At 51.1% G+C, this 23075-nt stretch overlaps 11 protein-coding genes across 11 annotated transcripts; 5 read left to right on the top strand and 6 right to left on the bottom strand.

Moving 5' to 3' along the window:
- Position 1: 1 nt before the first annotated feature.
- Positions 2 to 1960, top strand: An04g08940 (uncharacterized protein; the record flags this gene model as incomplete). The annotated part of the gene is made up of 1 exon (XM_001402215.1): positions 2 to 1960. A coding segment is annotated over one exon (1959 nt), but the record flags the coding sequence as incomplete, so codon positions are not given.
- A 770-nt stretch (positions 1961 to 2730) lies between these two features.
- An04g08930 (hypothetical protein) lies at positions 2731 to 2979 on the top strand (the record flags this gene model as incomplete). The annotated part of the gene is made up of 2 exons (XM_059747739.1): positions 2731 to 2758; positions 2813 to 2979. 2 exons carry the CDS (start codon positions 2731 to 2733, stop codon positions 2977 to 2979), a joined length of 195 nt encoding a protein of 64 aa, XP_059600682.1.
- A 339-nt stretch (positions 2980 to 3318) lies between these two features.
- An04g08920 (uncharacterized protein) lies at positions 3319 to 6249 on the bottom strand (the record flags this gene model as incomplete). The annotated part of the gene is made up of 3 exons (XM_001402213.3): positions 3319 to 3654; positions 3766 to 5949; positions 6112 to 6249. 3 exons carry the CDS (start codon positions 6247 to 6249, stop codon positions 3319 to 3321), a joined length of 2658 nt encoding a protein of 885 aa, XP_001402250.3.
- Positions 6250 to 6507: 258 nt separating this feature from the next.
- An04g08910 (hypothetical protein) lies at positions 6508 to 7277 on the top strand (the record flags this gene model as incomplete). Its single annotated transcript, XM_059747738.1, has 2 exons — positions 6508 to 6611; positions 6728 to 7277. 2 exons carry the CDS (start codon positions 6508 to 6510, stop codon positions 7275 to 7277), a joined length of 654 nt encoding a protein of 217 aa, XP_059600681.1.
- Positions 7278 to 7464: 187 nt separating this feature from the next.
- Positions 7465 to 8361, bottom strand: An04g08900 (uncharacterized protein; the record flags this gene model as incomplete). The annotated part of the gene is made up of 1 exon (XM_001402211.1): positions 7465 to 8361. The coding sequence occupies one exon, from the start codon at positions 8359 to 8361 to the stop codon at positions 7465 to 7467; it is 897 nt and encodes a 298-aa protein (XP_001402248.1).
- A 749-nt stretch (positions 8362 to 9110) lies between these two features.
- An04g08890 (uncharacterized protein) lies at positions 9111 to 10995 on the bottom strand (the record flags this gene model as incomplete). Its single annotated transcript, XM_001402210.3, has 4 exons — positions 9111 to 9138; positions 9217 to 9357; positions 9426 to 10602; positions 10707 to 10995. 4 exons carry the CDS (start codon positions 10993 to 10995, stop codon positions 9111 to 9113), a joined length of 1635 nt encoding a protein of 544 aa, XP_001402247.3.
- A 653-nt stretch (positions 10996 to 11648) lies between these two features.
- On the bottom strand, positions 11649 to 13087 carry An04g08880 (uncharacterized protein; the record flags this gene model as incomplete). The annotated part of the gene is made up of 5 exons (XM_059747737.1): positions 11649 to 12144; positions 12205 to 12587; positions 12642 to 12712; positions 12786 to 12822; positions 12905 to 13087. The coding sequence occupies 5 exons, from the start codon at positions 13085 to 13087 to the stop codon at positions 11649 to 11651; spliced, it is 1170 nt and encodes a 389-aa protein (XP_059600680.1).
- A 958-nt stretch (positions 13088 to 14045) lies between these two features.
- Positions 14046 to 14486, bottom strand: An04g08870 (hypothetical protein; the record flags this gene model as incomplete). The annotated part of the gene is made up of 2 exons (XM_059747735.1): positions 14046 to 14366; positions 14469 to 14486. The coding sequence occupies 2 exons, from the start codon at positions 14484 to 14486 to the stop codon at positions 14046 to 14048; spliced, it is 339 nt and encodes a 112-aa protein (XP_059600679.1).
- Positions 14487 to 15060: 574 nt separating this feature from the next.
- On the top strand, positions 15061 to 16781 carry An04g08860 (uncharacterized protein; the record flags this gene model as incomplete). Its single annotated transcript, XM_001402207.3, has 5 exons — positions 15061 to 15088; positions 15380 to 15463; positions 15534 to 15638; positions 15712 to 16524; positions 16591 to 16781. 5 exons carry the CDS (start codon positions 15061 to 15063, stop codon positions 16779 to 16781), a joined length of 1221 nt encoding a protein of 406 aa, XP_001402244.1.
- A 647-nt stretch (positions 16782 to 17428) lies between these two features.
- Positions 17429 to 18928, bottom strand: An04g08850 (hypothetical protein; the record flags this gene model as incomplete). Its single annotated transcript, XM_059747734.1, has 8 exons — positions 17429 to 17583; positions 17670 to 17731; positions 17871 to 17993; positions 18113 to 18190; positions 18263 to 18344; positions 18410 to 18480; positions 18574 to 18670; positions 18880 to 18928. 8 exons carry the CDS (start codon positions 18926 to 18928, stop codon positions 17429 to 17431), a joined length of 717 nt encoding a protein of 238 aa, XP_059600678.1.
- A 624-nt stretch (positions 18929 to 19552) lies between these two features.
- Positions 19553 to 22217, top strand: An04g08840 (uncharacterized protein; the record flags this gene model as incomplete). The annotated part of the gene is made up of 3 exons (XM_001402205.1): positions 19553 to 20910; positions 20967 to 21746; positions 21809 to 22217. The coding sequence occupies 3 exons, from the start codon at positions 19553 to 19555 to the stop codon at positions 22215 to 22217; spliced, it is 2547 nt and encodes an 848-aa protein (XP_001402242.1).
- Positions 22218 to 23075: the final 858 nt, after the last annotated feature.

Here is a 23075-nt window from a genome sequence, read left to right as displayed (position 1 = left end):
GATCCTCAAGGCATGCTCTGGTTTTGCAAAGAAGCTCCCATCGAAGCTTCCTAAGGAACGGAAATTCTTGCAGTCCTTGGTGAGCTACGCACTACACAGTCCGTCACCTAGAGCGGCTAAACATGCCGTTTCTATCCTCATGGCTGTTGCCGATAAGAAGGAAATGTACGCCAAGGACCTGATACAGAAATGCGTTTCCGACTGGGCTTACGGATCCGATCGCTTCCTCACCAAATTGGCTGCCTTGTCTCAGCTGAACCTTTTGGCTCCACGGGAGGCGGATGACGAGAGCGATGCTATCATCTCGATTGCTGTCAACAAAATTCTCCTGACTAACCGCTCACCCCAGCCAGACGCCGGGTATGCGTGGTCTGATGTGGTAGATGATGAAACAGCCGCCAAGGAATGGGCCTTGAAAATAATTGTCAATCGCCTACGTGCGAAGGATGGCTCGGATGACGAGCAGGACTTCCGTGCCCATGCCGGACCGGTTTATGATACTCTAAACAAACTCGTCGTGAACGACGGCGAGTTGTCTAAGAAGAAAGACACGCCCGCAACGCAAAAGTCACGGCTACGTCTTTTGGCAGCCAGGTCACTGCTTAAGCTCTGTGCGTCCCATGGACTTTGCGACCAGTTGCTCAGCCCGCGGGATTTCAACTCGATCGCTTTGGTTGCCCAGGACCCAGTTCTGGAGGTGAGAAGTGGATTTATCAACCAGCTCAAGAAGAAACTTGTACAGAAAACGCACTTGAGCTACCGTTGGTACACAGTCCCCTTCCTTCTTGCCTTCGAGCCTATCACCAGCTTGAAGGATAGCACACTTACCTGGCTGCGCTCGCGAGCTGCATTCTTCTCGCAACAGACCAATGGCAAGAGAAGCGATCAACAGACGGTCATGGAGTCACTCTTCTCTCGTCTACTATCCCTTCTTGCCTACCACCCCGACTATCCTCCCGCTGAAATGGAAGAGTCCACTCGGGTAGCTGAACTAGTCGACTTCTCCCGCTACATTCTCTTCTATTTGCAGGCTGTGGCCAACGAACACAACCTGTCGCTGATCTTCCACATCGCACAGCGTGTCAAGCAAACACGCGACGGTATCACGAAGTCCGACGAAATGAGCACCCGTCTCCACACGCTATCAGACTTGGCCCAAGCGACCATTCGTCGCTTTGCGGACATCTACTCGCAACAGCGCAAGTTCGGAGGCGCAGCTGGCGGTACCAACATCCTGCAGACTTACCCTGGCAAGATGGGAGTGCCAAGCTCGATCTTCGCCCCGATGGGGAGCCACCGCGAGGCCCAAGAGGTTGCAGATAAGAACTTCTTCCCGGAAGATGGCGAAGACTTGCTGGATCGCATTGTGCGATCCGTCATGAGGACTAAGAGCGGGTCCCATGGTTCAGCAAAGAAGAGAAAGCCCGAATCGGCCGAAGCAGGCGGCGACGCCAGCGCTACGAAGAAAGCGCGGAAAGACAAGGAGAAGAAGCCCGCCCGGCCACGCAAGTCGTCCGGCTCCGCGGGAACCACCAGGACGCCCAAGAAGAAGAAGAGGGACGACGATGGTTGGTCCTCGGATGAGGAGGCTACCAAGAAAGCTAGCACAGCAGCCAGGAGACGCAGTAGCAGAGGTGCGTCCCGGAGAGTTAGTTACGCGGACAGGGACAGCGATGAAGATGATATGGAAATGAACGAGTGGGAGCAGGCAGAGGAGGAAGAACAAGCCGAGGAAGAAGCAGAGGGCGGTGCCGACAGCGAGGATGACAACGACAGCGTCGACCTTCCAGACAAAGAAGCCGCCCTGGACGAGATCCTAAGCGATAGGGAAGACTCGCCTCTATCATCCCCGCCGCCTACATCCCCGCAGAAACCCACGGAGCAAGCGCCTTCAAAACCGAGTGGCAATGGCAAACGAACCTCGACTCTACCGAATCGACGATCCTCTCGAAGAGGATAAGAGGATCTGGATACCCTCTCCCTGAGTGTTTAGCTAGCATGTATGTATCAAAAACCAAGCGCGAAGTGAACATGTGATATTTGCAGCGTCAGTTTGAAACGATTTATATTGTGTCATTCAATTCCTTGTTGGAGTGTTGTCATCCTCTCTCCTCATATTTTCTTCTTACGGAATCTTCCCCCAACAACCTACCACACCTTTTGGCAATCAATTCCTTCTCAATATCACCGATGCAATTCTAAACAGATTCTGGATCGAATCGAACTGTGTATACCCATCTCTTATCATCCTCTATCGAATGGCAATTATCTTCATTCCTTCTCTTCATCCCTCGCGCAAGCGGTTAGGAAATGTATGTATGTATGTATGTATGTGTTATCTATCTATCTATCTATCTATTCATCTATCTGTCTGTCAGTGTCTTTCCCTTTCCTTTGTCTGTATCAATTGAATACCTGATACTACTATACTTCAATGGAGTCCCGGGATGATTTGATCAATAAGTACTAGCATCATATGTAAGAGGTATTCAATGAAGTTGATAACCGTAGATTTGGTTTTCTTCTTTTTGAATTACTTGGTATCCTCCACGTAGATGAGTACTAGAATGTAGGACAGGTAGGTTAAGTAAGTATTACTCATGGAAGGGTTATTTATGGAGTTCGATTATCCTGTTTCGTTTTGTGGAGGAGTTGGGGCTGAGGTAATGACGAACGATCTTGCAATGTGATGGTGCTGTAAATACTTTCCGTTAGAATTTAGTAGGGATAATGTACTTGAGGTACTGGCCGGCAGGCAGTAAGTTCCCAATCATTGTGCTTTGAAGTAGTAGTAGTTGTATTTGAAACTTAGGTTATAGTACCTACAAGGTATTTGAATATACTGGAGAATTCACTATGATAGGTATAGTCACCGAATATGTATTCAAGGGTGTTAGAATTGCCAAGTCGATGATTCTCTTCAACGCTGCCAAGAAGATCAACAACAACAAAGAGGTCCCCTATTTACGCCGACCATGAGGTAGGTAGATATGTTGAAATGCCAAGGTGTAGAGGAAGTAGCAGAGAAAGAGGTAAGGGTGAGTATCCATGTCCCAAGGCATTTCTGATGGTAGAAGACATCCAAGATGGAAAAGGGATAGAATGGATGGATGAAAACCAAGAACAATCGCTCAGTCATGTACATACACACACATCAATGATTTGAATCAGACAGTCAAGAGGATGATGCCAAAGGCGAGAACAATGAGGAATTGAAAAGGAAGGAGAGAAGAAAAAAGAAGAGTGTAAAGTGTACATCAATGCGGGTTAATGAGTGAAAAGTAGAAACCCCCTGCTCCATCATTCAATCATTAATTACTATGCTGCGTTGGCCCCAGCTGCGGCTACGGCTGCTGTTTTCGCAACTCGTTCTTCCACCCGTTCTTTGTGCTGGCGGTTCCGGAGATGTACTTCGAAATTGTCGACTGTTGTGCCGGGTCCTGGAGTGTACAGCTTACCCGGACAGTCGTGGCAGCGAATGCGAGGGAGATACTGATACTTCAGCTTGTGGCCGGGTTGACTGTTGGAGTTCGCTACCGGCAGCATGGTTTCCGTGTCAACAGCGGTGTAGCGCATGACCCCCTCGAAAGAGTCGTTGGGATAGGAGAGTTTTAAGCGTGCGAGTCCCGCTGCAAGCCAACTTGGAGGCGGGGGCTAAATAAAATCATGTTAGTATGTGGCTGTCTGCGGCACTTCTTCGGTAGCCAGACATTGCGGCCCGTATGGAGGTGACGAGATGGAAGTAATAGGTCGTTAGTTACTCACCCCGGGGACTCCTGGCTGAGGGGGATGAGGAGCATCTACGGCTCCGATCTGTTGAGCGGGAACTGGTCGTTGTCCGGGAGGAGGAACGCTGGGTACACGGCCTTCAGGTTGGGGAGCGGCGGGCGGAGCCATGGGGTTCGGGGTAGGAGTCTGAACTTGGGGTGTGCTCTGCTGCGAGGCTGGTTGCGCTGCCGGGGTCGCAAGGCCTTGTATTGACTGCAAGCCATGCGCGAGGAATTGCCGGAACTTCTCCTTGGAGATCTTGAGCTTGACAAGCAGCTTATCCGGCTCTTCAACAACGCTCTCCTCGCGAATCTCGCGCCTGCGACTCGCAGCTCTTGCCTCGTTATGTGGCTCGGGCGTGGCAGACTGGCCCAGGCTCGCTCGAAGTGCCGCATGTGCCGCGCTGGCAGCTCCTCTCATGCCCCGTGTACGCGCCGTTCCTTGAGCTAGGTGAGGCCCGATAGCAGGTGAGCCGGTGATTGACGATTCGTCGCTGTCAGACTCCTCTGACTCCTCTCCGGTATCCCGCAAGCCGACGGCGGCGCGCCTGGAACGGCTCGAGCCCGACCGCTTGTAGACATTGCTATCCTCCAGGGACGCTGCGCAGTTGGGTATGACTGTCGAGACGAGCATGGTTCGGATAGTGCGTTGACGATCCTTGAGGTCAGGCAGTGCGGGACCACCACGACGGTTAACAGACCGCTTCTGTCGGCGTTGATCTCGCGATATCGACACCTCAGTCCGCTCGAGCTCCGTTTCATTCAATTCGTATAGGTAGGGAGTGAACTCCTTTGCCGCCTGGAAAGGTCGGAAGGAAGAGGTCAGAGGGGTAGGGAGGAACGCGGTCTTCAGGTCAGGATCATCGATCGGACGGCCATCGAAGGGGTGGGAGAGGATATAGAGGGATTTGGTGAAAAGTTGTGATTGTTCGCGAATCGAGTGAGCAATTGCAGTCGTAAATTCGCCGGAAAGAGACAAGTCGTCGGTCATACGCTCAGCAAACTCCTCGGGAGAGTTGTGAGGATCATTTATATCCCATTCAAACTGGTCAATCAGAGTATGTTGGCCAATCGTGATGTTCAATTTCACTAAAATGCGCATCTCATCATTCTTGTAGGCGCTGTATGGGAGGTGAGGATCCAGCGGCTCTTCTTCCATGAAGATTTGAGGATAATAATCGCAAAGCTGCTCTTGGATACTTGAAGAGATCATCCGTATCAGCGGTGCACACGACTCGGGAGGGATCTGTAGATCCTCTACGAGCTTCTCTGCGAACAAGTCAGGTGAAACCACGCGATCATGAAGATTCCACGTGAAAGTATCGCGGATTTTGATCTTTTCCCAGTCGATATCCAAGCGGATTGGCACTAAATCTTCGATCTGTTCATTCTGCGTCTTTAGATCCTTGCGGGAGATTCGGAGTTCCCTCGTCCGCCGGTTCCCGGGACGACGTCGATTCGCGGGATATAATAACTGGGGATGTTGATTCCGCAAGTCGGTACGCTGATTGCCGAAGCCCTCGTAGCCAACACCATATAGAGCTGCTGGGTTCATGTGGTTCTCGCGCCGTACGGCCAAGAAATAATCGCGCTCAGCGCGTTTCTGATGCAAAAGCTCCTGGCTGGGATTTTGCCATGCTGTCAACGCAGAATGGTGGAATTCCCGGTTGACATAGTCTTCAAGAAGAATCTTATCGGCAGGTGTCTCGCGTACACGTACGGGAAGGCCTTCTGTCGATTGGGAGGAGTTTATAACAGAGCCATCCCGGGATCGTTTCTTGCTCGACGCGGATCCATTGGCACTGTTCGCCTGAGACGATGGCGACGGATTGCCATTCGACGCGTCATGAGCGAATTCGGTAGAGCCTAGAGACACCCCTGATGCGGCGAGAACAGCCTTCGCATTCTGCTTTCCCTCGGCAATCGCATCAGATCCGCCCGAACCTTGTCCCGAGGAAGTCTCGGACGCGACGGCGCCATAATCCCCGCTTATGTTAGACATCCCTGAGCCAATCTGTCCTTGGTCTGCCGGGGCGTCAATTGGGAGCTGTCCAGGCTGAGAGAGGTCGGGCGAGGGCATGCTGGGGATGATAAAATTGGTGTGTTCCGCGGTCGTCCTTGACGTGTCGGGCGAGGCAAAACAGACGTCACTTGCACGGATAGGTGGAAAGGTGAGGAGGCACTATTTGAGCGGCGAGGATGGACAAGTGAAAACGGACGACACTCAATCACGGCAGCATCCTTGAGAAAAGGACTGTAGGATCGGAGGCATCCAGGTCAGCTAGCTGTATGAGAGAGTCCCATGTGCAGAAAAGTCAATGGTAGTGGCGACGCGACGGCGCACCGGGCGGAGGCGCGATACGTCGTCGGAGGTGCGCAACGGACGAGCATGTCGCAAAGCTACTCCCAGGTGAGTCGCATCAACCAAGTCCTGACTTCGAAATCGCTCCGATAACAAGAGCCGCACGGCCGCGCGGAGCATCAACAGCGAAGAGGGCAATGGATGACTGACGAGCTGGGGAGGGAGGAAGCAAAAAAGGACATACCAACCAACCGGCAGCAGGGAAGGAAGGGAATGCAGGACGAATTGGGGACGCGACCGAGCAAGAATAAAGAAACCGCGATAAAACAACGAAAAAATGATACTAACCAAGAAGGAAAGGGACAATAATATCCGTAATCCGAGCAGAGCGACTCGGGATGGCTGGTACCAGGGCAAGACTCAGGCAGGCAGGTGTGGATGGGTCTGCGTGCCGGTCTGGGTCTTTCTTTTGCCTTCACAAGTGAGGAAACGGACGAGAAACGGGCTAATCAGCTGACGTTTGCTCCGGGGGGATCTGGCCGGTATTCGATCACTTCCAGCTCCAGCTCCAGATTCTTTTTAATTTTTGGTCCCGAGCTCCCCTGATTCGATCTCCAGATAAGATGCTAGACGCGATCCAATCGTTGGATTGCACAAGAACGTGGGGTGGTTTGGGTGGTTTTCCCCCCGACTTCCTAGTAGTGGCTTTTTTGGCGGGCTTTTTCTTTGCGGCGGGAGGGAAAGGAGAAGGAAGAGGAGAAAGAAGGGGAAACGGGCGCGAGAAGAGGTCGACTGAGAGTAGTAACAGGCGCTCTTCTGCGCTGCCCGGTCCGTTACAAGTCTGGTCTGCTCGGGTTCCGTGTGTGAGGGCAGAATGGCTAAGGGAAGGGGGCAGCTGGGCTGGTGCCAGCAGCACCAGGAGAATCTCCTGCGATCAGCAACCGGTTCGCAGGGCCTTTAGGAACTCTCATGAAGCCATTCCAGGTCCATTCTCCTGCTGCTCTGCCTTCTGGTCTGATCGTAACCTTCCTTACGCTGGATACTGTATGCCTGCGGTAATACCGTCCGCTGTCTCGTATGGTAAGCAGCGCGTGTCCGCTCGCTATCCCGCATCGGGACGTCAGGTGACACCAAGCCATTCCCTTTCGGGTAAAATGAGGGACGCTAGGGCGTCATTGCCGGTCCTTGGCGGCCCCGAGCCGTCTTGACGGTGGATTGACCGGGTCTTCGGATCGGTACGGATGCGTATCAATTCGTTCCTTCCCACTTCTGGCTGATCCTCCCTGAAGTCCATCTCTATGTATGCGCGATCTTTCTATCCCTACAGGAAGTATTGGAAGCATTCGGAGATTCTGGGGAACAAAAAGCCAGCTGATGGGGCCTTGACACTAGTGACTAGTCGTATAACATCACATCGATGACCACCGCTCGATGGTCCGAGTTAAAGACCCCATCGTCGAATCGGTTCGCCAATACTGCATAGCCCTCCACTGCCCATGGCTGACGACCATGGCTAAGAACCTTGTCTGCCGTTGACTCGAGCAGTACGTAGTCAATGCGCGTCGGATCCTGCCCTTCATGTCCAAATCCCGTCCAGGTTTTCTGGTTTCCGTAATGCTCCTGGGGGTTTACCAACTTCGCTGCGTCTGCCAGAGGTGACTCCGGCGCCGTCAGGACGGTATAAGCCTCCTGGTCCTCCTGGCTATTAAAGTCGCCAGTTAGGAACATCCCCGAGATTATCGGGCCAAAGGCTTTTCCTGTTCGATACTCCTGCAACTTGCGCAGGATAATATGGGCTGCTTCAAGTCGGGACCGAGACCCTTGATCGTCCAGGTGGGTATTCATCGCCAAGATCGTCTTGCGACTGGCGCGGTGGGTGAAGACACCGATGGTCACGATGCGGATCGATGCGGCATCCCAGCTCTTGGACGGGGTACCGGGCGTCTCAGATAACCAGACAGTCTCGCAGTGTCGAAGTTGCCAGATCGAAGGCTGGTAGAGGATAGGCGAATATTCGCCTGCTTTGCAGCCGTCATCTCGTCCCACGCCGATATAGTCCCACGCTTTGTTCTGCTTGGAAGCATTGAGTCCAGTGAGAATGTCACCCAGCTGGTTGTGTAAAACTTCCTGTAGACAAATGAAGCCTTCCGCATGGCGTGTGTTGTACTGCAGCTCGTTCAAGAGAAGCTGTACTCTGTCCGCCCAGGGGCGCTCACCTTTGAAAGGTGAAGAGGTAGCATATCGGATGTTGTGTGTAAGGATGCGAAGGGGGAGCTCTGTCGCAACCCTCATGGCGGATTGAAGGGCAAGAAAAACAAGAGGCAAGTGTAATAGTTAGTAAATGGATTACTCACCAGCGATGGGAATAGTCAAAGAATTGCAATGGAGTTGGATTAAGTATTAGAAAGGTGAGGGGGTGAGGTCGCCTCCGATGAGTGATCTTGTGATTGGACCAGACATGCATAGAGGATCTCATGTAACATTATTTGAAACCAGTAAGTGCGACTACTTGGGGAACACAAGGCTTATTAAAAGAGTTACTGTTGTGCGTTCGTCGTTCAAACAGAAAATAGCTTCAGGGGAATTCCATTTATCAGGGCATTCTTCGCTGCGGCTTCCTATCCAGAGCTAAAGGGCATGCTGTTTGCTATAGGGTCAATTCCGCCATGACTTTCCTTGAGCGGGAGAGGCCGAGTCTGCCGACATATCAAACACTGTTGATGGTCCAGTCCGAGGTAAGTTATTGTCGTACTATATAAATTATCTACTTGTTCCCTTGGGAAGATAGATTCAAATTACCAGTACTATTAATGGCTTGCATTTCTGGTGCCCACTTCTAGACTACTAAGTAAGTAGTGTACTATATATATTGTGATCGCAGTAGTACTACTAGTATAGTATGCCCGCGGCATTTGTTATGGGTAGTCCTGTCCACTAGTTTATAGCAGTTGTCTACAGTTTTGAATAGTTACGAATAATTATATATATAAAGAAATCAACACTGTATGATAATGGAATAATACTTAATGAATTATATGAAGTTACAACTGGTCCACCATTCCCATGCGTCTGCTATGTGTCAATAGTAAGCATTAAACACTACAAACACCAGAAATAATATTCGCCGCCTGTTCAGCCAACGCGTACACACATGCCTGTATGTGTGTGCTTAATGGAGTCGGGATTACGCTCGCGTCGACAACTCGCAACCCATCGATCCCTTTGACGCGTAGATCACCATCAACCACTTTGCCCATGCATGCACCGCCCGTAGGATGATACAGTGTCCTATGCTCATCAGCAATATTCTCTCTCGCATAATAATAAGTAGTATAGCATAGCAAAGATGGTCTTACGCAGCTCGACGGCGGATGAGATCATCAAGAGCTTCATCATCTGTTTCAGGACCTAAAGGATCATAGTTTTCTTCGACAGTTTCTGATTCAATCATTTCCTGACCCGCTGAAGTGTCGCGCAAGGCTTTTCGCAATTTCCGAAGCCCCTCACGCAGGACATATCGATCAGCCTCGGTAGCACAGTAATTAGGATCGATACGAGGCGCGCTTCGGACGTCTCGATCTGCCAGCTTGATACTGCCCCGAGAGGTAGGAAGCATACAGGATACGCCGGTCGTGATATGTGTGCCATCTGTAGCAATTGTAGGGTTCTGAGCATTTCCTGCCGCATACACTGTGAATGTTTCCACATGCACACGCTGGGAGGCAATGAGTGGATGCTCATCCGGGTTCGAATTGGGGTCGTCCTTGACCAACGCTTGACGAAGGCCATCGAGGGGCACTGAATCTAAGGCCACAAAGTCAATGGGATTTCCTCGGAAGAAAGCTGGGTCGGTGAAGGCGGGTGATCCGATTGATAGCCCCTTCTCCGGGTGCTTCAACTGCCACCACTGAGAGACTGCTACATGGTCCGCAAAGTGACGGCCTACATCCGGAAGATCGAGAACAATATCGATCCCGTAGGCTCGCAATTCCTCCGCTGGGCCAATCCCCGAAAGCATCATGAGCTGAGGGGTACGATATGCACCTGCAGATATGATCACCTCTTGACGTGCAATAATCTGGCTTTCGTCCGTATCCTCCAACACTACACCTATTGCAACCTTTTGGTCATCGCGTTCCTCCACCAGCACTCGCTTGACCAGGGTTTCAGTCATGACCTCCACGTCTAGAGGATAAACGGAGCTCGACATTTGTCTCATTCCGTGGTCGCGATTCTCGACAACCTCAACCAGCCCGTAAGGACTGCCGGAATTAATGTTGGAGTTATATGTTACACCGACGGAATTCCAGACCTCTTGCACCAATTGACGAAGAGGGTATCTGCGGCCTGTAGAGGATACGGACTCGGTTTTGATAGGACCTTCAAACCCGTGAACTTCAGGGTCGGCAAAGGGATCGAAGTGATGCTCAAGCTTCCGGAAGTAAGGAAGGAGACCATGGTAGCTCCATCGAGAGTCACCGACCAAGCTGGCCCAGAGGTCATAATCTTCTTTTGCACCTCGCATCCATCCGCCTAATCGCGCCGTATAGGGTCCATTAGCTCTGTACGATATCACCCCAAGTCCATCATCACCTCCTTGAAGTTCAGACCCTCGATGAATGAATACTAAGGCTCACCGCTGTTAATTGTGGTACTACCACCTAGAGCTTTTCCTGCATGGTTTGAGAGTACGCGGTCATGAAGATGCTTCTGCGGCACTGTATCGTATGTCCAATCTAGCTCTGATCCAAGTAACTGAGTGGCTTTACTTCCGTCTGGTACGAGGGGGTGATTGCTGGCATCGGGCCCCGCTTCGACAAGCAAGATCGACAAAGAGGAGTTGTATTGCTTCAGCCGTGAGGCTAGGACACAGCCGGCTGTACCACCACCGACAATAATGTAGTCAAATTGCTCACCTGCAGCCATATTGGTATCCACAAGGGGTGATTTACCTTAGGGGGTCTTAGCACGGTGGGGTATAAAAAGAATACTATACCTGGGGTTCCGACGAGTATAGAAGTCGATCGCAGAGTGTCTGGAGAGATCGGGGCTGTATTATGATTACCCCGCTCGTCAGCCTGCCCTGAGTCAATCTGTTAAAAGCACCGAGCGAGATAGGCGTTAATAGAATCAGAAATGACTCCAGCTTAGTAGAGTCTCAAAAGGCCTTTAGTGACGTCAATTAAGGCCCCCCAGCTCCATTCCGATCCAGTTGAATAATCGGTGAGGAGATGAGCACGGCCGAGTGCACCCCTACCAAATACCCCCCCGTATTTACCCTGTACATTGTAGGGCCAAAACGTGCCCAAGGAAGGCAGAACACGAGGCAGTGCATGGCAAGGCTGCGAAAGGAAAAAAGACCCCCCCAATCTCAGCACGGGAAGTAGCATGTAAGTCAGATTTTAGCCTGTTGGTGAATGATTGGTTGAGGTACGGAACGTGTGTGATGAAAGGAATGTCACTCTTGTTTCAGCCCAAGCGGAAACACATTTGGCAGTACAGAATGTCGTATGGGAGGTGAGACTAAAAAAGTTCGTCTCAGTAAGTGAGGGTGCTACAACTTTTAATTATCATTTCGGCTACGATCTTCTTCCCGGCCTTAATCGATCCAATCTACCCACTGACGACCGTTCAACCGACCACTCAGTCTGCACTCGCACTTCGCCCGGCTCCAACGATAGAAAGGGATCTGGTTGTTGTGCTTGCCCGATTGCCTCTGTCCAGTTGGCCCCGAACCCTCGGATAATAGATCGAGATGAGTGTACTGAGCCTGTCTCCGCGACGGCCGTCTTTGATGTCAATGTTTGAGTGCATTCCAGCAAATTTGTTGGTCGCAGACGCTTTAGCAAGTGACACGAAGGGTTATATGCCGATCGTTCGTACGGACCATTCTCCATAGAATGGAAAGGAGCGAGCCAGTCAAGCAAAGGCCACAAGACAGGAGAATTGGCTATCATGAGCGCCACTGTCCACTCCACCGTTGTCCAGATGATGATCATCTTGCCATTGTCATAAATGGCAGAAAAGTCCGTTTTGGCGATGGTGACCGTACGGACCGCGGTAATGGCAACAACACTGTTTAGAAGCATGTTAATATCTGCTTTGTTTACCAGGGATAGACCCCAGACCACTTACAATAATCCCAAAACCAGAAGACTGGCCATGACTAGCTTCTCCGGTCGGGTAATCTTTGTTCTTATAACCCTAGGGAGCGGCAAAACCAGAATAGCGGCGTTTGTCATAACGTCAATGATGCTCACTGCCATAAAGGCAGCATTTCGATTGATGCAGTGGCTTTCTGGACGTTGCAGGTTCCAGTTGTAGCTCAATGGGCGACAGTTCAAGAGGCTTAAGAGGGTGGCCATCAGGCTCCAGGATATGCAGAGTGCCATGATGACCAGGATCGCATATCGAGCGGCCTTGGATGAAGCAGCAAGGGATCTGAACAGGGCCATCAAGATACTGCATTTCACCAAGCCCAGTCCTGTGCCGTAAGCCAACCGAAGATAGTAGACACACTGTATGCAGCCATTAGCATTGAAGTGCTGGCAACCTATTGGGCGCATACGCACCTTGAGGGTGAAAGTAAGCCGCCAGCTCTGTGTCTGAGACGTTGGGTAGCCACCGTGCCCGATTGTCAGAACTAGTAGACGAATGCGACATCAGTTAAGATCCAACAAGTCGTATACTAGGATGGTCTAGTAGCATAGACATACTCAAGTAGGTCGCCACGGCGTAGGAGTAGAATAAGAACTGCATCATGTCCGTCAGATGCTAGAAGAACCATCAAGGGGCCTCTTAGATTATTACTGAGAGGCGTGTCAACAGCACTTACCAAGGACGCGAGCGTCATGGATTCTGGCATGGAAAACAACGGCCTCCGCCTTCTGGACAACCAAAAGCGGAGCCCCGTGGTAAGCGTTGCCAGGAAAAGACACACGGCCAATGTGATGGCTACATCCCTTCCATCATGAGACAGCTCTGTGCGCTTTCCTATTGCCTCTGTAATTGAGCCCATTATGCCTGCTGCGGGCAATAATAATACCCACCCGTGCAAAGGGAAAGGTGACACATCGGGAGGCCGATATAGCGATGCCCTTTCATTGACATGCGCTCGTCTGACGAGGAGAGGGGCGTATATAAGACCCGTAACTTCGCTCCATGTCAGAACGCATTGTTGATTAGGCCTTCGCCCCCAAACTTTTCAGCAAACTCAACGCTGGGGCGGTATAAAGGGGCCCGTCAGAGAGAAGGTAAGCCCCGATAATCTGCAGGACACCCATGTGGTGGTCACACATGGGCGGGGGGGCCAAATCCTGCAGGCTCCGGGTAGGCTGGTAGGAAGCCATTGATCAATAGTAGCCATGAAGCATGGTGGTGAATGCACGTTAGTGGGCCATGAGGCAGTGACAGACTAAACCCTCCACCTTCTCTTACTTATTGCTGCACAGATGGCTGGGTGTGCCCATTGCCCTGCAAGGCTTCCATTGTTCTATAATGTGTGCGCATTATTGATTTACCGTGGTCTCATCTAAGCAGAACATAGTAGTCATCGAGTGGGATGGCTTGGCGGGATAAAGTGGTGGGATTGCCCGGGGCCATGAGAGAAAACTAATTAATTATTTAGTTAAGATTGTAGGTAGATCAGCAATTATCACATGGCGAGGCTCTCCTTCAGCAAGAATTCGATTCCTTCGCATTTCTGGAGCATATACACGGTCTAAGCAACCTTTTCTTTTATTTTCGAAACAATGGTCAGAGCTAGTTCTGTTAGCTGCTCACAGTTAAGAAATTCCTAGACAGCGGGCATAAGCCGTGGCCCGCGTACTTTCTGCTCAGTCAAGCCATGTGCCAGCCAACGACTCCCTCTGGGTTGACGTGGAGCATAGACGGTCAGCCACGCAGCAACCTTTCCCATGTCGGAGGGGGAAACCTTGCATAAATATCATTTGAAAAATAAGTACGCAAAGGAAGAATCAACCTTGTTGATTTTTTAAGTCGCGCTGTTCGGGCGTGATCTCGGCTTCGCTGGGTTTACACTGCGATCGTTCAGCACCCTCAACTACCCAGGCCAACCTAAGCTCAATCTCTATTCCTGATGGCATTTCCAGACCCCCTCTTTTGACCTTGCAGGTCTCACGTGCTGTAGCGTCAAGGGCTATAATGGGGTTTAACAGTGGCCTGAACCTTTGACCCGTCAAAACCTCCGCAGTCCGGTTCGTGCCATCTACGCTGCCAAGGATGAAGTTTGTCCTACTGTGTACTACAGTGGAGGGAGTACAGTCTAGGTTGTAGATCTAGCAAGCGATCGGCTTGCAAGCAGTAATGATGAGAACAACTTGTGGCGACTGAGACCTGAGGTGTGATGTCATACTGCACAATTAGGAACTTGCGTTTACTTGGTATGACATGAGCATTATTGTGGGAACGATCAAGAGAAGTTGTACGCCTATCACGCGATAACGTGGTTTTTAAATCTTCTGGAGCTCGAAAAGAATGGAAGGGGCCTTAATGGAACAGAGCGTTTGTCACTCCAATCAATTGCCAAAAGACAGAAGAGTACTCATACGATACAACGCGAAAAGGATGCTAAAAAGCGGGTTGGGCGTCAACTGAAAGGGCCGGCCAGTCAAGCAGGCAACGAACAAACCACTAGGCTTTGTTACTAAAGGGTAGAAGATGGTAGGCGGTCAGCTGCACAAAAGCGGAGGGTAATAGCAGAACAGCAAGATACCGAGCCCTACTCGGAAAAGGAAGAGAACCCCACCGCCAACGCAGCGAAAAACCAGGCCGAAGCCCCCGCTCAAGGCGTAATGATGGTAAATACGGTGCGGTGCACACGACTCCATCCTGCTACTAAGGTTCTCCAGCTCTCCAGCAGAGTCCATTTTCCTCTTTTCTCTACTGTTGTGCTAGAACTACTGCTCCCCCAGATACCTTCATCTGTAATTCTTCCTCGCAGCAGCGCGAGGATCCCCCTATCGATACACAATGGCTGAGACTCAGGCCCCCGAGGTTGGTAAGTGCTCATGCCATGTCCAGCTACCCCTCTTGGTCCCTCCAATTTGAAAAAAGCTCCGGCGTTTGTGGGTTCCCGCTTGCTTTCGTCGTCATGGTTCGGCTTAGGTTTGGCGACGACTTTGAGCAGCGGATGAGCTTTACGGGACAATCGCAACCTCTCTTCGTCTTCTGTTATCCAGTTCCCGAAATGCCTGTCAATATCTTCTTTCTATCATGATCGTACAATCTACGGCTTAAGCATGCCTGTTCGCTCTCCACCCTAACTGACCTGGCCTTGGTCCATTTCTAGACTACACCCTCAACAACCCCGACACCTTGACCAAGTACAAGACCGCCGCTCAGATCTCCCAGAAGGTTCTCGAAGCCGTTGCAGGTGTGTGATTCCTCCATCCGGGCGTCTGCGCCTGGTCTAGGGCTACGAAATTCTAATCTCGTTATACTAGGATGGTGTGTTGAGGGCAGCAAGATCGTCGAGCTTTGCCAGAAGGGTGACCAGCTCCTCGAGGAAGAGATTGCCAAGGTCTACAAGGGCAAGAAGATCCAGAAGGGTATGTTGCCTCCTCTGTTAGCCCGGAGAAATCATTGTCAGATCAGCGAGTTAACGTGATGCGCCGGGGAAAGGTATCGCTCACCCCACCACTGTCTCTCCCAGCTCCTATGTGACTCCCTACACTCCCCTGGTGTCCGACGCTCAGGAGGCCGAGACCACCTTGAAGGCCGGTGAGGTCGCCAAGATCCAGCTTGGTGCCCAGATCGATGGCTTCGGTACCATCGTTTGCGACATGGTTATTGTCGCCGACAGCAACTCGTCCGCCGATGTGGTGACCGGCCGCGAGGCTGACCTTATCCACGCCACTCACTACGCCAACGAGCTTCTCCTGAGACTTATGGTCCCCCCCGGCCTCCTCGCCAGCGGAACTGATGAGGAGAAGCAGAAGGCTGCTGCCCAGAAGCCTCCTACCCAGGCTCAGATTACTCAGTTGATCGAGAAGGTTGCCAAGGCCTACGACTGCAACGTTGTCGAGAACACCACCAGCTGGCTGTTTGACCGCAACGAGATCGAGGGCGAGAAGAAGATTATTCTCTCTCCCGGCGCTGGTGTCAAGGGCGAGGGTGTCCCCGAGGTCGGTGAAGTCTGGGGTGTTGAACTTGGTCTGTCTCTCGGATCCGGAAAGGTTAAGACCCTCCCTCACCGTGCCACTCTCCACCGCCGTACCACCACCACCTACGGCCTCAAGCGCCCTAGCTCCAGACAGACTCTCTCCGAGGTCGTCAAGAAGTTTGGCCAGTTCCCCTTCAGCTTGCGCCAGCTGGATGATGAGAAGTCTGCCAAGGTTGGTGTTGTCGAGTGTGTCCGTGGTGGTGTCCTGAGACAGTACGAGCCCGCCGGAGATGCCGACAATGCTCCGGTCTCCCGCGTCTTGACCACTCTTGGTATGTTTTGCCATTTCCATTAGTTTACGACTATCGCAGAGGATGTGTCTTCTAACAAGGCTTTAGCTATCACCAAGAACGGCATCACCCGTCTTGCTGCTCCCACCACTCCCGATCTCTCCAAGTTCCAGACGGACAAGAAGATCGAGGACGAGGAGATCCTTAAGATCCTTGAGCGTCCGTTGGCCAAGTCCACCGGCTCCAAGAAGAACAAGAACAACAAGAAGAAGACCGCTGCCAAGAAGGCTGACGAGTAAATCATCGTCTGACTTGGGGCGTCACATCTGCCGTATCCGTGGGCGTGTTGGTTTGGCTCAAATGAAAGCCTATGATTTCTTTGCAGGAAACATTCTTCGTCATACCGAAGCATTGGCGATGCACGCCATTACAACGATCCTTTTTGGAGCTGCAACCAGGGAGTTCTGCAGATGATGAGGGATGGGGGAAATCCGTGCGAAAGATGAGCCATGTGGGAGACCTAGGTCTTCCATAATACCCTATTATAAAACTTGTTGTCACATAACTAGTTCAGAAGTTCAGAAGACGCGATATGTAAATGCTCGAATAAACAGACGCAAAAAAAAAAAAAAATGAGGCAGAACATCTTCCTTGCTTTCCATCAACACTCCTAGATCTATCCAACCTGTGTCCGCCGGTCCAAAGCTTTACCTCCTATTTCGCCTATCACGCTTCTACCTTTGCCACATTCATACATGAAGGCAGGTGTTCCTGGAATGTTCTCTTTCTATTCTCCGTGATTTGCAGGCAATCATATTATTCCCGATGATCCGCTCGGACTTCATTTGTCTCTAACGATGAGGTCAGCGTAACCTGCCCCCTTCCCCATGGGACTCTAGGAGAAGAGGACATTTCGCCCCCGATGAGCTCTCCGGTCCATCAAACATCAGATCATCTGTTCCGATGCTTTAATCGGGTGTGGTATCTCTCGGGTGACTGCCATGTTGGAGAGGCAGGTTGCTTGCCCAGCCGTTGCCGCCACCCCACCCTCGACAAAGGCTTGAGAGAAAAAGCACCTTCGGTAGTTCCCTTTGTTAGTAGCTTGAAGCCTGGCCATGGAAGTTTACCTTGTAAGTAATAGACTATTCGTATTGTTCAACAGTAGGGTTCAGCATATGGCCATGTACCGGCAGTGAATCCAGCCAGTATGATGGCTTGGGCCGGGATGCACGGAGTGAAGGAGGACCGGCTGTCTATCCTAGAATATGGCTATAGGTGAACATATTGTGTTCAGCCCGTCCCAGCTCATTCACTGAGAGCTGCCTAGGGGTGTGTTGGGTTGTCTGGTGTTGAGAGGGCATGGAGGTTGGTCGAGTGGGCCAACTGACCTCCGTCTCTGACTTCCCCAATCCTTCCTCTTCCATCTTCTCCCTTCCCTGTGCCTTTCCCCTTTCCACTTCCTACCCAAAGCTCTTCTGCCGACTTCCATCATCTCTGGACGGCTTGTTATCCTGATTACAGGAGAAACATCTGCTGTCTACTCCTCTGGAGTACTTGCAGCAGCGTCGTGCCCTTCTTTCCCCGCGGCTGCAAATTCGCTCTCAGTGACATCGGAGTATCATTCACTCACTTTGCTTCACTTTCCCCAAACACCCCAGCCACAACAGCCTTCTTAACTACTCGCTTCCCCTCTTCCGATTTCTCTTCCCTTCTCATTCTTGAACATTCTTGTACAACCTGTATCTCAAGATACTATCTGAACAACACGTTCAAGAATCACATTTCCTTGCTCTTCCGCATCGTCAACCCCTCCTCCTCATCAGTCTGATATCGGAATCTTTCCAGAGAAGTCAGCCACGAGCCTTCTGCATAGAAAGCACACGCGTTGTGTATAACACATTGCAGAATCCTCGTTTGCGAACTTGACCTTTCTTCTGAGTTTCCGGACCCTGCCCTTCTGCTTCCTTGTTTCTCTTCAAACTTTCTACTTCGTCCTCCCTGATCATTAACCTCCATCTTCTTCCGCTTACCCATAACCTTCTTCGTTTGTCTGCCTTTTAGAGAAGGTTCGCGTTGCTTGTGGGTTCGAACGCTTCATCAAATTGTTCTTTGTCGTTGAATCCAGCAATCCTCTTCTTTGCATCTACATCGGCACATACATCGTGCCTCCTTCCTTCGAGTACGTCACCTTTGTATCGGCTACAGCAGAAGATACTGCTTCAAGAGTTTCGATAACATCTGTCGTACTTGGTAAGTTTGTTTTCAATACTGGAGCTGTGTTCTACGCGTGCAATCCCCTTTCCCTACGCTTCGCTTGTTTCTACGGACCAGGCGGTGCTCGTGCTTTTATCTTTCTATGCCTTTTGCTTTTGTATGTGTCCTAAGCACTGGACGAACCCCATTCCATCATCAGGACGCTGTCATATTGTCCGTGTGCGTTGGGCATCAGACTTGGACTTGGAAAGCTTCAGGATGTTGAACGGCTGACCCAATCACAGGACCTGAAATCTTTCTGAAGTAACTTAGCGTTTTACATTGCCTTTTCTACACATCATCTATCCTATTGCAGCTTCTGTCATATAAGGCACTTAAGCAGGATTTAGAGAGTTGTGTTGGCTCTTATTACACTTCTATCTCACGGCCCCTTGACGCGTCTCCTAGGGTCACTCTAGTAAGCACCCCACTCCAGGAAATGAAGACAATTAGTCTTGTATTCTATACAACACGAAATCCGGTTTCAAAAATCTAATGTACATGGAATCCAGATCGAGGGTGTCTGGTAATTTCGTGGTTGACAGAGGTCCGCGGCGAACCCCCTAGAGGGAGGCCTGATTGGGACTCGAAAACTTCCGGCACTCCAACTCCGCAACCTTTCTTCCTTCCATCAACCCGCAGACAGCGCGCGGGCTGGCCTCGATTCCAACCAGCCACGCTGGGCACGCTCGGTGTTTGCTTGGAATCTACCTACAAGTAAGTAATTGTTATTTCAATTAATGTGTCTCAGCTTTTTGTTTCCGCAGGCTAACCCTGGCTTTGTAGCCGCTGCAACCTGCGAGCCCTGTCTACAACAATGGCTCCGAATCTCCGTTCGTCGTCGCACGCCTGGTCGAATAACTCTCGCCCCTCCACTCCACTTGGCGCGCCAACTACCGCAAGCACTGCTTCCTCGCTCACCGATTCTACAAGGCCTCGCAAGCAACGCCGCACTGGCTGGAACAGTCGTGTGGCCACCGATCCTCTCCAGGATCCGCCCTCTCGTACCCAGTCGCGTTTGGAACAATCTAAGAATGAGGTGTCGGATACTCTGAGCGATTCAAACATCTTTGAAAGCAGTAGCGGATGGGTTGAACCACCATTGAGAGAACCAGAACCGAGCTTCGCAGACACGCCATGGTGTAATGTGTCTCATCACGCGAACCCCGTATTGTCCAGTATGCGCCCACTGGGAACCATGCCATCAACTGCCGACTTGCGCAAGGCTGGACTGGCACCCATCAAACCCAGTGTTCAGAATATCTCTGCGAAAAAGGAGTCACAGGCCACACCGAACGGCGAGGGAGCTGACAACAAGCCTCAGACCCCCTTAACGCCCGCTGAGGAGCCGATGGACGAACCTCTACCTACGAAGTCTAAGGTCTCACCGGACATGTCTGCTTTCACTTCACTGCCTGTGCCTACATCGACAGAAGTAGACGTTGATCGGATTAAAATTGCGGTCGAAAAGGCTCTTCGACTGGCGCTTGAGACCAACAATCGCCCTGTTTCACGCGGCCTCATCAGATTGTGGGAGACGTGCAACAAAGATCCCTTTGCGCTTTCTATTCTTGACGGCATTTGCCAGGAAAATCCCGGCCCGCGGGAACGTTCGGCTTTCCAGAGTGTTATGCGCGCTGCATGGAAGGAGGTTCAGGCGGAAGCCGACGAGGAGTTTGCCACGGCACCGGTCTTGGCTCGCCCCCGGTCGGCCAGCAGCATTTCATCTCTCTCTTCAGCGGTTTCCCTTGATGCTGAGACTTTTGCCCCGGGCATGGCTCCTGGAGCGGCAACTTCCCGTGCTCGCGCCAGGGGTAAACCGGCTAAAAGGGGTGCACCTTCGGCAAAGGAGAAGGAGTCAGCCGCCCCGTCTAGTGCTGCTACGGCTCTCCCACAGAAGCATGCACTGGAAGATGAATCGAACCCCGAGGAAGGGGCACGAATCAAACGTACTCGCCTGCAGAAGCCTCTCCCGACCATTGTCGCATTGGAAAGTCACATGCGTTCCTCATTGACTTCTGACCCACAGCAGTCTAATGTGCCATCTCCTGTCCCCACTGCAGCCAGTCGATCTCAGCCAGCATCACTGGGAGCTGGCATGAGTAGCAGACAGCGCTCTGAGAGTCCAGCTAGTAGTGATGCCGGTGACAATCGACGACTGACACCTACCCTGACGTAAGTCCCCCTTGTCTATCTACCACTTGTTCCTCTGAACGCTAACATGCTGGCAGAAGCGACAACGAACGCCAGGAAAACAACGACTTTTGTCACAATTGTAACGGAAGCGGCCAGCTGCTGTGTTGCGATGGCTGCCCGAATTCTTTCCATTTCTCCTGCCTTAACCCGCCCTTGGACCCGGCAAACCCCCCAGAGGGAGATTGGTTTTGCCCGAAATGCTCGTTGTCAAAGCCTATGACGTCCTTACTGGGTGCTCTAGACAACGCTCCACAGAAAGACTTCCTCCTACCCCTTGGTGTTCGCGATTACTTCACCGGTGTGGCTACGGGAGATGAGGACAAATATGATGAGGTCGTGCCACTTCCCAAGCTCTACCCCCGCCGAGGGAACCGCCATGGCCGTTATGATGACCCTTACCTACTACGAACACAGGATGCCAAAGGCAATGTGATTCTCTGCGCAGCTTGCGGTCGCACGAGTAACGGCCGTCAGCCCATAATTCAGTGCGACTATTGTCCTTGTGCTTTCCACATGGATTGTTGTGACCCGCCTCTGCCCCTACCTCCCATCCAGAAAGGCGGCAGTGATCGTAGGCACCACAGTTGGATGTGTCCCAACCACGTCTGGCATGATTTAAAATACTGGGTTAAAGATGAGGAGGGATACGATATGTTAAAGCGCATTCGTCGTCCGAAGCGACCCCGCATGATCGACGTTGAAGTCCTTCCAGATGAGGAAGAGGTCGAGAGAATGGAGGAACAGGAGGAGGAAGGTATCATGTACCGTGTGTCAGAGCGCGGTCTAAAATTGGACTTCATTCATCGAGTTAAGAGGTGAGTTGATTCCTAGGCGTTATAGTTGGTTATATGTCTGACTTGTCTGACTTGTGGAGAAGGGAAAATGAGGAGTACAAGATGATGAAGGAAACTGCGGACAGATATTTCGACTATGCCACCGCAGAGTTCGACAAGCTGCTGGCCAAGGCCCATGCCTTCTACTCGTCCCAGAAGCCTGTTTTTCTGGAAGAGGACACAACTGCTGCGATCTTGAACTCACGCACTATCGCTGAACGGGAAGCGGCCGCAAACCTCATCTCACTCGCACAGGGCAACGGACCTACTAGGCAAGGGCCTGAAGATGGAAAGATCGGTTTGCTTATAGATCAGCTCAAGGCAAACGCTCCGCCCGATCTTCCCTCGGCCAACACGGAGATCGCCTCTCTTCGTGCTCTACAGAATCTAATTGAACAACGCATTGCGGTGCTGAATGCGCAGCCCGAGCCGCCCCAGCCAGGCAGCACTTAGTCCATCGCCGTTCCATTAATCAAATAATTTCAAGCATCATCACAGTCAAAACCCATCATTGAATCGGAGCCTATTACGTTACCAGTCACGGCGACATTCTGTCGGGAATAGCCCTACTGTTCTCAACAAACAAATGGAAAAAGGAAAAAGAAAAAAGAAAAAAAAAAAAAGAATCCAAAAAGGAAAATAAAAAGGAAAATAAAAAAAAAAAAACCCCAAACAAAACGGCAAATCAACAAAATGACAAAGAAAAGGAAAGAAAAGAAACATCAGGCTAATAGGATGGTTCTCTGTGTATAGATGGAAAACACAAACGGTGTCTCCGCCCTGAGACACTATCGGTTGTCACATATTGGCGATAATTCGCCTTGTCAGTGTCATTGCGCCAGACCAAGTCGGCGCATGCTTTACAAAGATTCTAACATTTCAGCCTTCAATATTATTACGCCATGCTACGACCTTGGTTATCATACTAGTTTAACTGCTGTGTTTCGGTTGGCGCGGCGCATCGCATTGGTTGGCAGGGATCACCAGTGGTATTGGGGAATTAGGCGTCGGTGTCCTACTACAGTTTCCATATTAGATGGTTTCATTTTTTTCTGTGCAAAAACCATGGTCCCATTTCGGCTTATTGAACATTCGGCGCATACAGAGCATGGCATTTCAGGGCATATTGATTGAATGTTGCATAAAAGCCGCAGCAATAGCTGCAAGGCATTTTCATTATTCATTGGATCTATGTGATTTTCCATTTCAATGTTTCTTTTCTTTTTCAGGTCCCATCTCCCCCGGCCGGCCCGTCCGGGGGAGATGGGCCAATATTTTTACTCTCATGTTTTTTTTAAGACAATGTTGGTA

The sequence above is a fragment of the Aspergillus niger genome (assembly GCF_000002855.4).
Source record: "Aspergillus niger supercontig An04".
NCBI classification, from domain to species: Eukaryota; Fungi; Ascomycota; class Eurotiomycetes; order Eurotiales; family Aspergillaceae; genus Aspergillus; species Aspergillus niger.
The sequence above is the reverse complement of the archived record's forward strand: the minus strand, read 5'-3'. Positions and strand labels throughout refer to the sequence as shown.